The following is a 16,408-nucleotide window of genomic DNA, read 5'->3' as shown; positions in this document are numbered from 1 at the left end:
CCACCCACACACACAAACAGTGAGGCACCCATACAGATACTCATGCAACTAATAAGTAACCCATATAGACAGTCATGTACCTAATCATTAACCCATGCAGCAGCTTACACAACAACTGAGAGAATGATACAGACATTCACACAGTTTAGTCACTAACCCATGCATTCAGCAAGACACATTTAATCACTAACTTATATAGTCAGTCACACACCTATTAAATCCTCCACCCACACACTTATACACCAACTCATTCTTCAACACACCTTGGCATTAACATATATAAAATATATTTAAACTTTACAGAAACACACATTCACTGGATGATGTCATCAGTGATGTCATTTGAGATGTCATCAGTGATGTCACTGACCATGTAATGAGTGACGTCATCAGCAGCGCATTGCGGGGGCACGAGTTATAGATAGCTCTACTAACTTAACATTCGAATTTCTCTGGTTTTGTACGAGTGAAATGTCCAACTAACTATAACGTCCCTGAAACATATGGTTTTTTCAGTGAATATATATATGTATAGATATATAGTTTTATATAGATAGAGATATGTGTATATTACATATTAAACTTCATGTATAAAATGAATTGAAAGTATTTCAATTATGTTTAATAACAATTGTTACATCAATTTTTTTTATTAATTTAGGTTAATGAAAAATTATTTTGAAATAAAACAATCATTTAAATAATTACATTTATTTTAGCATTAGTTGCTATGAGTTTTAGTTTCATGGGAAGGTGTTGCAGTATCAGTGGCTGGCCATTTATGGTTCTGGGCTTATTCCAGCTCTGAGCTGAGTTGCATTTACTTCTGTTTTGGGTCATTTGGCTGTAGTTACTATAGAATGCCAATTTGCAAATAACAATGTACTTACTTTTTTGTGGGTGGGTTGTCCTTCCTAATCCTCCTTAAAGCCCTCCTTACTCCTTCCTTAATCCCTACTCTTTAGTAGTAAGTGTTCTCCATTTTCCAACCACACTCCTTTGTCTGACTGCACTTACTTCTAAAACAAATCCTTACATGTGCTGAGATCTACACATTTGGGCTGGGGATCACTAGTCTAACAAAACTTGAAGGCCCCCTTGCAAACTACATTGAGACTTCCCCTCCAGACTCAGTCAGGAGCTGTCACGCCATGGTACTGTGCTGAGGGGGCCCCCTGGAGCTCAGGCCCTACTGGACTGCGGGGCTGCGGGGACCTTTTGTACGCCAGTGGTGGGGATCTCAGTACAGAAAAGATAGGCAAGTCGGAGGCAGAGACCGCCATGTGTAGGTATGTAAGTAGCATTTTGTTTAGTACTAGTAGGTTTAGCAGTAGTATTGCATGCGACGTTTTGGAGCAAGTATTTACCCTTTCCTCTTATCTTTTATCAAATCACTACCTGGATACTGCTCATGGACTTGTCTCCCTCAACATTCCAGTTTCATTTGTTGGATTCCACTTGTTTCTTCCATACATACATTTCTTTGACAGTATCACCAAATTATAATATAATGTACAAGTACTGTACAATGAGCATAACCCATCCATTCTCATATCAACTTAATGTATACATATATTAATATATTACTCATTAATTTGCAGAGGCTGATATTAGGGAAACACCTTTTAAATAAATGTGCAAATGCAAACATCTGATGGAAACACGAGAGCCTGATGACTGGTGCTTTAAATTGTATTGTACTCTTTTTACCCGAATGTCATTCTGTCTCGTAAAAGGGGTTTCATGACCCATAACAAACTGCAAATTTGAGTGGACCTGAGGAGCATCTTCCTCTGATTTGAGAATTGTATTCACATGTATCAATGGTTTGCCGCCTCAGCTGTGGAATCAAACTATTGATCATATACTGACACCTCAAACTGTGTATAATCTGGTTTACACAGGGGTGAGTTGTCCATGTGGGAAAGTTTCCACTTTAGGAATCAAGTTGACCAGCATCTGGGGGATAAGTGGTCCACTGATTGCTACCTCAATCTGTTCCCAAAACAAAATGAAAACAGTTTTTAAAAGCAGAAGCTGTCCCTTTAATGAGCAGGGGCTCCTTTTAAAATAAAATGTTTCAATTTGGGAAACAAAATGCAAGTATTCTAGCCTGATCACCCTTGCAGGCCACACATTCACATGGGATTGTAAATTGTAACCAACTTAACTAATCATTATATGCACATTGTTTTGTGACCACCTGAAAATGTAACATTTTTCGATGCAACCTATTGGTACAAGGGTCTCATAAAAAATTGCCTAGCCCTTCACAAACCTGTTGATGTGTTAAATGTACCTCCAGGTTTGGGAACTAGTCTTTGTACATTGGGGCTCCAGGGTATGAAGTAGGAAAGGCTTTTAGTGATTCTACATCTCTCGGAAAATGCATTGATATTTAAGGGCCTTAGTAGCATACTTCTCAGTAAGGATATGTTCTCAAGCATAAATGTGTGATGCATCTGAATTCTAGGCACTGGTTCACTTTATCGAAATGTGTTTCTCATGCATGCCTTCCCCAAATAAATTTGTGGAAAAAGTAAACAGGTGTAACATTCAATAATGCACATGCTTAATTGACATAGTTGTCCCAGGTAAGCAGTTTATGCATTTACATCTAGTAATCTACTTCAAAATCAATAGGCCAATTTGGCTATGTGTTTTGTGAGGAGAACCCCGGTCTACCTTGTAAAATGTGATTCATAAGCTGTCCTCAGAAAGTAACCCAGCCAATATACCAATATATTTGGAAAGATGTGTCAGGTTTGTAAAACTTATGATCAGTATAACATGACACCCATTGCATCCACATTAAAGATATTACTTACCTAAGATCCTTAGATGGCTGGGCTGCAGAGCGATGTAGAATGCAAAGACAAAACACAGTAGAGAAAAAAAAGTAATGAACATCTTCCTGCGTACTTTCTCCATCATAGTAGTAGCAGCATAGAAGAGTCAAGCTTAATAATTTTCAAGACAAATTACAGGGTTCTGCAAAGTGAAGAAAACCAGCCAAGTCAGCTTTAAGAATACATCAATTCATAATTTTAATTCCCAAACAAGAATTTCCAAAGAGAGCTAATAAGCAAATAGGTAATGAGTATCTTATTAGGATCTTTGTTTGTCATGGTAGTAGCAGCATAGAAGAGTCAGGTGTAATGGTTTCCCAGACAAATTACAAGGTTGTGCAAACTAAAGAAAATCAGTCAAGGCAACTTGAAGATTACATAAATTCATAATTTCCAAAGTAGAATTTGTAAAGAGACCTAATAAGCAAATATATCATTCACTCTAAGTATTTAAAACTAAGATTAATTATTGAAATTTAGGGTTGGATTGTCAGTATTTTTAAAACTTCAAATTTTGTTGGATGAACTTGATTTAGCATTCAGCATTCAGTCCAAAAATAGGCAATGCAAAGGAAATTATTTAGCTTATAAATTTCCAACTCCATCCACAGTACCAGTGGGCATACATGTTTGTATTATAATTGTTAATGTAATTTATAGAAAACATGAGTTTGGGACATTAGAGTACGGTAAATAAAATACAATGAATTAACTGAAAGTGCAGTGAAATAGAAACAACAGTTTGATAATAGACAGGGCTAGGAACACACAATTTATAAATGTATCCTATTTTAAAGTGTGTATAAAAAAGTGTACTCTACAAACATACCTCTAATGTCAAAGCACATCGAATTTGAATCCCTGTAATAAAACATCCTAAACTACGTTATATGCATCATCTGCAGTGAATGAGTCAGTTTATGTTTGTAAAGCAGTTAAGGGATTATTTTGGATAAAGGAAGTTGTGTTGACCACCTTACTGAAGATCAACCCTATTGTTTAATTTTTTATACTGATAGGAAATTAATATTGATTATTAAAGAATGTGAGTATATGGATTAGTCACAGCATGTTGTATTAGACTCTATAAGGCCACAGGTTTTAAAGACCTTTGACATTATAACTAGGAAAGAATGTCTACATTGCTATAAAGCCAGATAGATTTGATTAAAAGCTCCAAAGACAACAATAAACTCTTTCTCCATCTGTATCTATAAAAGACACCAACCTTCAAACTTTCTCTACACATATCGTCCTAGGAAATCCACCAAAAGCAAAACAATATCAAAATGTTCATACTTCAGCTTTTCCTCGCTTATTATTCCTCTTTTTGTTTTTTAAGCAAATTTGTACTACTCTGTAACAGGGATGGTTACTGCTTGCCACTGTAATCCTTATTCTCCTAGCATTCTTATGTGGAATACATTTTTGACTTCAAGACCAAAGTCTAGCATTATGTATGTTCTTTTGTCTTAGAAAGCCACTGCAGAAATAATGTTCACTTGGCCTGAAATAAAAACCTGAAAGTGTTACTACATTCAGCCAGTCAGCAGTATTCATTATGACTTCCATCCTTCCATCCTCCCTCACTTCCTCCCAACATAAATAAATAAATTGTCCATGAATATAAGTTGAAAATGTACTCATAGCATCACCAGCTTCACTCATAAATATTTCACCCCTCTGACTAATGTTCATGTTAAGGACATTTTAAAATATTTCAAAGGAAATCAACAGGCCATTTTCTCTATGTGGACGAATCGCTAACACTTTTAACTCTTACCTCTATTAATAACTCACCACAAATAATTCAGGTTCAGTGATGAAAATTATAAAACAATGAAAGAAGATATGGTTATTATAGCTTTCATTTCTCTATTGAGCAGCTTAATAATCCTATATCTATTTTAATTCAAATGTCTGTAGCTAAACCCCTTTGTAAAAAGCCACAACAGAATATGTGACCCTTGTCCAATACACCAATTTGCCTAAATATTATAAGATCCTTGATACCTGTTCATTTTACCTAGATCCCCTGACTCCCTATGAAGTTTGCTGCATTGCTGTGAAATATCTCTGTACACACTTGATTCCCTGATATCTTCAAACCAAGCAGATTCAGGTTCTCGTGATGTACTAGAAGATGATCTTCCCCCATCCGGTCAGACTCGCTGGCAGTAGAAAAGACTCCTCCTTTGCCACTTGCATTATTCCTGAAAACCACACAGGAAACATCCAAAAGGGATTCACGAGACCCTCTTCTTGTGTAAATGAAACAAGAACATTTGAAGCATCACAAATTGCATTCTGCACTTTAAAAACTCTCTGGCCTACTGTTTATTTACTTCCTGGTTGCCCCAGAGTCCGTGCCCTATCTTGTGAACTATTAGCTCTAGTCTTTATCTGCCAATGTCATGTGGAGGTCTCTTCTTCACTATTTATGGCAGGATTTACACCCATCTGCATCTCGACCAAGCTGAGGGCCAGGGACGTGCCCTTTCAGCATTTGAGGTAAGTCATAAACGTGAACTATGTGACTCTCCACTAAGCTCTATGTATTTCTGTTGTCTTGACCATCCTCCTTACATATGCCCTGTTTTTTTATGGCCAACTAAATAAAGCACTCTTTCACAGTATTTATCCAGCTTCTTTTCAAATTATACATCATCTCTACTATTTAAACTATGGCTGGCTACACTGCAGAGATTATGTACTATTTTGCCAGCCTCTGAGTAAATAGCACAGCTATTGTACTATTTGGCCGGTGACTGGTTAAGTATGCACTTCCATTAACATAACACACAACATAACAAGTGGAAGGAAAGCGAATGCTTCTTCCTTGTCCAGTACAGCAAAACCACATCCACTGCTGCCACTCCCAATCTCGTCTCAAACTTAAAAACTAATTGGTAGCTGAAGCCATAACTCCACATGTAGAGAAATAAACACTCTGTTCATCATCTTTTCTCTTAAATCTCTAATTCCAATCTGTATAAAGATTCTCCTGCTCAGAAAGCTATTGTGCTCTGAGATCCAAATCCAGACAGTAATGCTATGTATCTTTTGTCAATCAGAAAGCTACATCAGCTTAGAACCCCCTACATGATTTATTTTACACTCCCCCAAGACACTGTCAATGCACTGCAACATGTCAGTACATGTGGTCCATACATCCGCAAGGTTGGCTATGAGACATCCTACTTAGAACATCTTGGGGTACAAGTCTTCTATGGAGGAAGCAGTCAGCGGTGCTTGCAGAGTGTGGGCACAGCTTGGTGTGAGGCTTTGTGCCTGTGAAACTCACATTACTTAAAACACTAAAGTGAAGACAAAACATACTACATGTCCCAGGATGTCATGGAACACTCCCTAAACTTGCAATGGTCTTTGCCATCTTGGAGTCATGCAGAATAAGTTGCTCGTGTTCCAGAGCGTTCTTTGCTCTGTAATTATTATACTTCTGCAGACGGACCCTTATTACCAGAGACCAGAGCTTAAAGAACCATTGCCTGGAGTTAACAAAGACTTTCTGGATACAGAGAGTTATTCTATTCAAGTGAGACCAATAATGTAGTCTTGATACTTATATAGTAAGTAAGTAAGTAAGTAAATCTTTATTCGGTTATAATCATTAATAACCATAAAAGTAGATACACATAAAAAACTTACAAATGCAGTAAAAACAATTTCCAAAATACAAACTATATCAAATACATCACAGCATAGTAATACCCCAGTCTGTACACCTTCAAGTTAAATTCATCCAAGGTTTACTCTGTGTTTAAAAATACACTTTAAGAAGGTGCTAACGGTTTTTGAGACTAGAGCATTATTCAAAAATTGCAAGTGTAGCATTGCGGGGCGACATCTATTGAAGCCGAAAGCTCTAAGCAAGGGTATTAGCCATAGTTTACGGTGTGGAGTGTAGTACTTACAGAAGAGGACTGTGTGCAGTGTTGATTGTTGTGATAGTTCATCGCAAGGGCACATAATTAACGAGTCATCCCAATTGTTTCTTGTAGGAAAGGCTACCAGCCTATGGAAAGAGTTTAATCTAAAACGTACTAGAAGGAACCGCTCAAATTGAGAGTCGACATAAGTCAAGTATGGTTCCATCTCCAGAGTAGTCATGACTGCCAAGGAGTGTTGGACAGAAGGTTTTTTTATCTCCCTGCTCAGCCGAAGTTCTTCCATGTGAGACAAAGCCTTAGTTTTGAGATCTTTCTTTGGGATCTCGGCAATTAATTCGGGGTTTGTAAAATATATATCTAAACCCAAATCTGTAAGGAGGTTTTTTACGTACAACAACCATTCTATTTTTTCCATGTGGTCCAGAGACATACAATCTGTCACTATGTCTTTTGTGAGTGAATTTTTTGTTGCTGTCCAAATACGTCGCCACAGCATTAGGGGTTGGATTTTTGCCAAATCCTCAATGTGAGGGATTCCAAGCTCAGCGTGGCAGGCATAGGTGGAAGCACGCTTAGGCACCATCAGGAGAAATCTCATAAACTTATTTTCTGCTGTCTGTAGTGGGGTAGTGTTTTTGTGCCCCCACAACCCTGCTCCATAAAGTGCGGTAGATTGACACTTTGCCTTATAGATTCGAAGGAGCTCTACTGGTGGTCTCTTTCCCAGCTTTTGAGAAAATTTTATAAGAGCAATTGTTGCTCGCAATAATTGATGTTTGCGAGCCTCAATTGCCACTTTCCAGTTGAGTTTATCATCGATCATTATCCCTAGATATGGGTATTGGGAAGTCTGTTCTAGCCTCTCTTTATCAAGGGATATAGTCCTCCCCCCTTTCTGTCTCTTGCCTGCTCTCATTACATAAGTTTTTTTTATATTTATTTTTAGATCCAGGCTACCCATAAACCTAGCATATCTATCCAGTGCTTCTTGCAGTTCCCGCGGAGTGCGTGCCAAAATCACTGCATCATCCGCGTAGAGGAGTGAGGGGACTAGACGATTATTTACTCGAGGGAGGTCCTGGCAGCCCCTCAGCATCGCTGCCTCGAGGCCATTGGTATAGAGTGAAAATAAGAAGGGGGCCAAGACGCAGCCCTGTCTAACGCCCCGCTCCACCTTAAATGATTCTGATAATTCTCCCTGTGTTCCAAAACGAACCCTAGATGAAGCACCAGAATACAACGCACGAAGGATGTTTACAAGAGTTGCATCAATACCCATATCCATAAGGACTGCCCAGAGTTTTAAGTGGGAAACGCAGTCGAAGGCTGCCGATAGGTCAACATAGACCATATAGAGCCTTCCTTGCTTTGCCGACACGTATTTTCCCATTATGAGGGCAAGATTCAAAGCCTGTTCCGTGGTTCCAAAACCCTCCCTAAAGCCATATTGGATATCAGATAGTATTTTTTGGTCATCCGCCCATTCCTGTAAACGAAGGAGAAGGACTCTCCCCAGTACCTTTCCAAGCGAGTCCAGTAATGAGATTGGGCGGTAACAAGTCACCTCCTTCCTGTTTCCCTTCTTAAAAATAGGGACCATAATGGAGTGGGTCCAAGTTTCCATTAGTCCACACTTCATGGCCGCATCGAAGACCCTTTTTAAAATTGGAGCCCATAGGTCTAAATTAAATTTAAAAAAGTCCACTGGGACACCATCCGGTCCCGGAGCTTTTCCACACTTACTCTTTTTGACGGCATTTATGACTTCAGTAATTTCAAAATTTATGGGTATGGGAAATAAATTACCTTGTGGGCTCTGATTAGTCTCCTCTGATTGTTCAACTCCTGAGAGCCTACCGAAGACTTTGGAGAAATGATTGACCCATACAGAGCCATCTATTGTTACATCTATTGTTGGCTGATCACTTACATTTACCAGAAAGGGTGTTTTCACTACCTTCCAAAACTCTGCGCTATTTTTATTCCTGGCGGACTCATATAATTGATCCCAAAGTGCTTTTTTAATTTCCTGTTTTCTTATTTTACAGGCTAGTCTATATGACCTTCTTAGGGAACGAATCTCCTCTATGTCTCTAACAGAGTTCGTCAGGGATTTTTTTAGAGCTTTGTGAGCCCGGGTGCAGTCTCGATTAAACCATCCTTTCTTCCCACCCTTGCTCCCTTTCTTCTTGTGTTTTAAGCACTCGTTTACTTTGACCAAGATTTTACTGAAGTTTTCCAGAACTTCCTCCTCCTCTATCTCCTCCTCTAGGCACTTCATTACGGCGGGAAATTCCGCAAGTACCACCTTCTTTGTCAAGTCTGCTGGCTCTATCTTGCCCCAGCCTATGGCATAGCCAATAATTTTAGTTAAGGTTAAATTATTTTGTGCAAGTGCAGTCATCAGCAGAAGGGGGGTTAAATTACCCAAATCCATCACTAAATCAAAAGCCAGAGCAACATGATCACTTAGCGTGTTAACAACTGCTCTAAATTCCTGTGCCTTACTCACAAAGGCGGCTGAAACCAATATATAATCAATGGTTGACTCCCATCCCCTGCCCACATAGGTTGGCTGTAATTGTCCAGTACTAATATCCATTTTGTTTAGAATCACTAATCCTAGTTCTGACAGAAGGTCGTTTAAGAGATCCCCTGCCCTAGAATGACTAAAATGGGTGATATGGGTTTCTGTTTCATCCACTATGCCGCAGATCTTACTGTTTTTCACGGCACAGGGATGATGGTTAAAATCACCTCCCCAGACGATAATTGGGGCATTTAAGCCGTGTGTTTTCTTTTGGAGGGAGGAAAGTTTGTTCCGAAGGACCCCAAAGGTATTTATTCTCTCGGAATCGGGCAGATTATCATAGGTATTAACCAGGAAGATCGTGTTTTTCTGTAGGAACGATAACCTCAGGATCTGATAGTTAGGCTGTAGGCTAAGTTCCTTGACTTCTAATCCTGGTATAGTATTTTTTATATATATCGTTAGGCCGCCCTTGGCCCTACTATATGAGCCTGCAACTGCTGGAGAGAAGTATGTTTTATACCCTATCATATGCAATTCATTAGTGGTCCACGTCTCCTGCAAGGCTATAACATGATAGTCCTGCAGAAAGTCCATTGCACTTCCATCCATTATTTTCGATCGTAAACCCGCTATATTCCAGGACATAATTTGTAGTGTTAGAGCGTCCTTTCTAGAATCGCTAATGTTTTTAGCACTAACTGTTTCTTCTACGGGTAGAATGTCCGGGATTTCCAAAGAACAGTTTCCCGGATCTAAAGATCCGCTGCGGGAACTGTTGCCATGGGCAATGATATCAGCTCCCCCAATAGAAGGCATAATAGGAGATTGTAAGTAATTACCATTTTCGAATTCCTGCCTTTCTGTATCGACACTTAATTTGGCTACCTCTTTGGGCGTGACGGGTACTGGAGAAATGGATTTTTGGGGCAAGGACTCAACATCAATAAGTCAATCTACGCTTTCCAGATCGTAAAGTGGTAGGAAGTGGTTAGAGGTAGGCACGCTATATTCCTGATAAGGATAGAAGTTCGCTTTATGAGGTGCTACAAGGGGCCTTTGATAATAATGGACATTGTTCTGTGGACCCCTAAAAAGAGGTGGGTTAGGAATATAGTTACAAGGATGAGAGAAAAAGGGTTGATAATTGAGTTCCTTCCAGCCTACAAACTGGTCTTTTACGGAATTCGGTTTTAGTTGAGAGATTAGTTCTTGTGGGTAGAAATAATTAACTAAATGGGTAAGAATGCCATCCCCCCCTCTGGCTTCATACCAGTCACCAACATATCTGACTGCTCTGTGATCCCTAAAATTTATGATTATGACATCCCCCTTCCTGTCTTTTGGTCTTGAACCCACCCAAGACGTGCGTCTTACCATTAAGATTTCTCCGTTTATGTGCGCTGGTAGGGGTCTGTTTTGTTTTAACCAATATATAGTTTTGTTTCTTAGGGCATAATAATCCTCCCTTGTTCCTTCTGGGAGTTGTGGTACTCCCGTCATTATGATAGTGTATGGTGCTGATTCTGGGGGTAAATCCACTCTTCTACTCGGAAGGGTGGAGAGTGGCTGATTAGGATCCTCGCCATTTCTGTTCTCTTGTCTGTTTTTTAAAGAGATGTTATTAGTAGCCATAGTGGTTTTATTCCCTACTACTTTTTCAACGTTTCCTATTTCATCGATTTTAGTGCTATCAGCCCTCTCTGTTTGTCTTCCTGATTCATTACCACAGGAGTTAGTGGGACCTTTGCCTTTGATGTCTTTAGCTGACTTTCCCAGTGATTTTTTACCCAAAACATTATGCCTGTTTGTGGCGATACCACTAGTTGATGGTTGTTGTAAGGGCCGTATGGAAGAAACGTCTGAGTCAGACGTGATGTTTTTTGTCTGCACTCTAGCTAGTTCGGTTAGAACTACACAATTCTCTTGCTGCTTTTTGCCCAAATCGTCAAGGTGCAGGGTCATTAATCTAGTCCTCTCTAAGAGAGGAAGTAATAGGGACTTAAGCAAGATCTCAATTTTATTAAGTAGTTCACCCACGAAATCCTGACCAGATGCGAGCCCTGTGATAGTGGTGGTTACAGGTGGATTAGTTATTTCCATGGACTCTAAGGATGTTAGCTTTTTAGATTGCGATTTTGCTTTCTCCTTTTTTGCCCTCGATGATATAGTGGATATACCTCGCCTCTTTCTTACGTTAGGCCTGGGGTCAGAGGGCCCTAAACTCGATGGGGACGATATGTCCAAATTTGGCGAGTCTGATAACCCAGAAATTGTTGAACTCAATGTATGGACAGCGTTAAGGATTGCGGGAGAGTGATTCATTTCAGTATTCATTTCTTCCCGTTCGAACATGGAGTAAGAACCAGGAACACTTATCTCCTTTGCTGCCACCCCAGGGGAAAGAACATTCCCAATTCTACCCAGGGAAGATCGTTTACCCGTTAACAAGTCTAGTGAGAGTCGCTTCTCTGTGTCCGCAATCTCCTTTTCCAAAACTGTGGTCACACGTTTAAAGAAATGGTCAATAGTGCCTGTAACCACGCCTTTAGATGTATTTACCACTAGGTTGCGGGATTTCCCAGGGCATGTAGACATTTTCAAAGACCGTAGTAAAGGGGAACCCCAAGTAAATGGTCAAAAATGACAATATGATACCGTTATGACTTCAGAATTAGGGGTACACAATTTGCACAGCTAAGGAAAAGTTAGGGGGGTGGCCCGGCCCGTCCTCAATCGTCCTCGGACGGCCTCAGACGGCCCGCCCTTTGCCCGGGCTTAGCCCCGGTCTGCGCCCCGCTCGCGTCCCGCGTACGCGGGAATCAGTGTTGGATATATCACCTGAGGGGGAGGGGCCGGGAAGAGGCACCAGGTGCGCTGCGGATTTGCGATGCAGGGCAGCCTGGGCCTCGCAGTCCCGGGACGGATATTTAGTTCCAAAGTATGTTGCGCTAGGGGAACTCTTCTTCCAGTCCTTTTAAAAAAGCTCCAATAAAAACTTCCAGTTAAAAGGGGATTTCAATCACTCCTCCGTAGTATCCTCGGCGTTTGCCAGCATCCACAGTTCCCGACTACGAGCGGCTCCCGCGAAGCGGGGGCCGCGAGTCGTTTTGAAGTGCCTGGTAACGAGGGGAGGGGCCGGGAAGAGGCACCAGGTGCGCTGCGGATTTGCGATGCAGGGCAGCCTGGGCCTCGCAGTCCCGGGACGGATATTTAGTTCCAAAGTATGTTGCGCTAGGGGAACTCTTCTTCCAGTCCTTTTAAAAAAGCTCCAATAAAAACTTCCAGTTAAAAGGGGATTTCAATCACTCCTCCGTAGTATCCTCGGCGTTTGCCAGCATCCACAGTTCCCGACTACGAGCGGCTCCCGCGAAGCGGGGGCCGCGAGTCGTTTTGAAGTGCCTGGTAACGAGGGGAGGGGCCGGGAAGAGGCACCAGGTGCGCTGCGGATTTACGATGCAGGGCAGCCTGGGCCTCGCAGTCCCGGGACGGATATTTAGTTCCAAAATATGTTGCGCTAGGGGAACTCTTCTTCCAGTCCTTTTAAAAAAGCTCCAATAAAAACTTCCAGTTAAAAGGGGATTTCAATCACTCCTCCGTAGTATCCTCGGCGTTTGCCAGCATCCACAGTTCCCGACTGCGATACTTATATACTGTTTCTACAGTCATTCTTCCAAAGATTATGAATTGTTCTATTCACTTGTTGTCCATGAGAGGAATGAAAAGGATCCTAATCTTGTACAGAATTTATTTTCCTTATTTTTCCTGTATGTTATTATGGTATTAAGATATTTGGGGATGTGATCGTTTATTGTCAGTCAACACCTTTTGGTTCAAATATGCATATATTTTGTTGCAATTTTACAAATGTATTTTAGTGAGATTTATTCAGAGTACAGACTGTATTTACCAATTTTTTAAACATAGGTAGTCATCTACATTGAAACATGTTTTACCACTCAGATTATTTTAGCACATATGATATAAATTTGATTTCTAATTCACATCTAGTAAGACACAGAGTTTCATCCAACTCTAGAGATACAGAGATTTTCAGAAGGTATAGCCTATGTCATATTAGTAACAGTGATCTGGGGTGAGACTTTTGAAGTTCAAAATAACTATTTCTTGTCTTTAGATATCAGTGCTTCTTCACTGCAGATGGAGCCCACCTGTAAGAACAAGAAGTCATCAGTTCTTAATTTGTATAAAGATAAGTGCCAGGGCCCTCATCAGGGTGCCATTTCAGCTTGCACCACCCACTGCCGCTGTCAGAAATACAGTAACAGCACAACTAATAACCATCACTCTCCTACAAGCGTAACAATTCTGACTATTCCAGTCTCACAAACTTTAAAACTGGCTTTGTTGGCAGGTATTCTGCATTTTAATGCATATTGAATTAATAAACAACTGTTGTTATGCTCGTGTCGAAATTAGATATATAGCACCACCATATGGCAGTCTGTCATAAGTTCCGATGTTGGCAATTAAGTGCTGGTGCTGAGCACCGGAAACCACTGGCTCAAACTAAGCACCGGAAGGCATCCTATGTGTCTGTTCTCTCTCATGTCCCATTTCCCTTACCATGTGTCTATTGTTAACCAGCACCATATCCTTTGTATGTTTGGCTGTGAGTTCAGGGAAGTGTGGAGATTCACATCACTGTTGTTGAATGAGGATTTCTGGGTTAGTTCAAACTTGATACAACATAGAACCGTTCCACCCTGAAACTAATAAAACTCTTCAAAGTGAAAGGTCCTGTACGGTGCAATGAAAAATGTATGCTTTATAATTTTGACGAGTCATGTGTTAATCCGTGTGCTATTGTGTGGCTGCATATGAAAAACAGAAGAGTAATCAGTAACTAATAGCATATTTATGTTTAACCAAAGCACATTCTAAATAACATAACAGGTGTATTTGTAAAGCACACGATTACCTGTAGGTGTCCTGGAGCTGAATAACAGATGTCTTTTGTTACCCAACTCAATGGTACTCATTTTATTGACCTCAGATGGATGAAAGGCAGAGTGGACCTGCTGGGATTTGAACCTGTGACCATGAGATCGAACACAGGCCCCTGCAGTGGATGCTTTAGTCCACTGAGCCACAAGACCCACCCAGCTCAATATAGGCCTAACTGTGAGTAAGCCTCAGCTGCTCAAAACCCTTTTACTGTTAAACATAATGTTGATTTTGAAATGTGCCTTCACGTTTTCTTTCTCGTTGTAGGAGCAAGATAACAAGCTTAGTTAGAAGAGTAGTTTATTGTTTTCTTAAAGAGAAGGTTAGCGTAGATAACTTTAATTGACAGCTAGTTGTGATTTACTTTGTGCATGTGGATGAGAAAGTGCCTCCTATACCATGCAGTCCGAACTGATGATACATTCAAAGTTGTGCAGCTGTGTGTGCTTTTGTTCGATTATGTAAAAAAGAGGGGTTTACCTGTTTCATGGAGACTGCGCAAGCCAATTGGCCCCAGCTCAGAGGAGTTGGCGGGAAGACGTTCTGGATGAAACAAATGTATTTGACTGTGAATCTTACAATAGTGAGGAGTAGATCCTGTCCTGACTTTGCAGAGGGAAGACCTTTGCCTAACTCTTATGATCTCTCCTACATGAGATTTAATATTCCTAGTTCTTGAGTTAAACTCTTGAATACTGATGCCCTCCTGTGCTCTTTACCTGTTTTCAGTTCACTTTAGACTAACACCTTCTCTTTAGGAATTCCTCTGTTTTCTCCTTAGATGATTTATTTAGTTTAGGGATGTTACTTTATGGAACTGATACTTTCTCTCTTTTGCATCTTGTACCATGTAAAGAATGTAAGTTACAGTTTCCTGAAAATATGGATTGATTAATCTAATTAATTTTATGGTTCTCTGACAAATTATTAACTGTATAAACAAAGTCTGTAACTTTGCTTAATTTGTTAAGAAACCTTTATGATTTGAAAACAATCCTCTTTGTCGTTCTTGTGGGAACAAATAGGTTTCACTGTATTTCAATGTTCGTGTTAGACTACGCAGTTAGTTGATATCTAAAGGTGTTTGATGACTACACCAGAGCCTAAAGGTATAGAAATGTGTGCTGTATCAATTGGTAGCAAACAAGGCTGGTTTATCACTGAAGTATAGTGTGAGAAATTGGGTTGTTGGCTTAGCTTAGCAACAATTTGCAAGGTATGTATGAAGCACACAAACAGTAATAAAGTAAAATACAACACAAGAAAAATCTCACCCAAGTTGAAAAAATAGAATAACTTTGATAAATTATTGACACCAAAATAACAAAAATCCAATAATTAGAACCAAAGATATGCAGTTTCAATGAGTTAGGTAAGTGTAGCGCCTAAAAGCACAAAGCACCACTTGTGGTCATCAGGTCGTGGTGGACTGACAGCGATGGAGGGAAGGCCAGATACTGCAACCCGGTTAGTCCCACTGAAAAGGTTACCTTCCAAAGTCTGATGCGAAGTGTTCCATTTGTAGTGTGGGAGGCTGTGAGAAGCTGGGACAGCATCTCTGATGGTCGTCATTGTGGCGCACAGAGCAGTCCAGGCATGGTGGCCGGTCATTGCTGTAGCACAAATCTCCAGTTGGGTGTCACAGATGGTTGTCACTGTAGCTTCGCGCTGGTGTTTACCGCTGACTATTGCTGCTTTAGGGTGGACTGCAGATCGTGTGTTGCCAGTCATCACTGTAGAGTGAAGAAAGTCTGGTTTACCAGAGCTTCACGTTGATGGTCATCACAGGGGTAAGATCAGCCATGTTTGCATTTGTGAAGAGCCCAAAATGTCTGGATTTCTCCTCTTTTTTGCATGATAAGCTAAACAGCTGGCAGCCAAGGGTCCAGGACCTGGGAAGCACCTCTTTGGGATCAGGAACTCACTCTAGCAGAGACCAGCAGGGCTCAGGCAGGTCCAATTGCAGGTCCAGTGCAGCAGGTCAGCTCGGCATTTGCATGGAGGCCTCTGGAGCTTGGTATGTCCCTGTAGCTCTGAACAGGAGGTCAGTCAGCTGACGCTTGGAGTCACTTCAAGGAGCCTGGGGTAAAGTGAGAAGGTTCATTATTCCTTCTCAGATCACAGGCCAGTCTCCTAGCAACAGGTTAGTC

The 16,408-nt window shown here is 40.7% G+C and overlaps 1 protein-coding gene across 1 annotated transcript in view; it reads right to left on the bottom strand.

The window, feature by feature from the left end:
- LOC146799536 (carbohydrate sulfotransferase 9-like) overlaps positions 1-16,408 on the bottom strand; it is a 128,270-nt gene that overhangs the window by 54,391 nt on the left and 57,471 nt on the right. Inside the window, exon 3 of the mRNA XM_085627890.1 lies at positions 2,829-2,850. Coding sequence (XP_085484016.1) covers positions 2,829-2,850 — 22 coding nt within the window. The remainder of the gene's footprint in view (positions 1-2,828; positions 2,851-16,408) is intronic.

This window comes from Triturus cristatus, chromosome 9 (assembly GCF_964204655.1).
Source record: "Triturus cristatus chromosome 9, aTriCri1.1, whole genome shotgun sequence".
NCBI lineage: Eukaryota > Metazoa > Chordata > Amphibia > Caudata > Salamandridae > Triturus > Triturus cristatus.
Note: the sequence above shows the minus strand (reverse complement) of the source record. Positions and strands in the feature narration are given on the sequence as shown.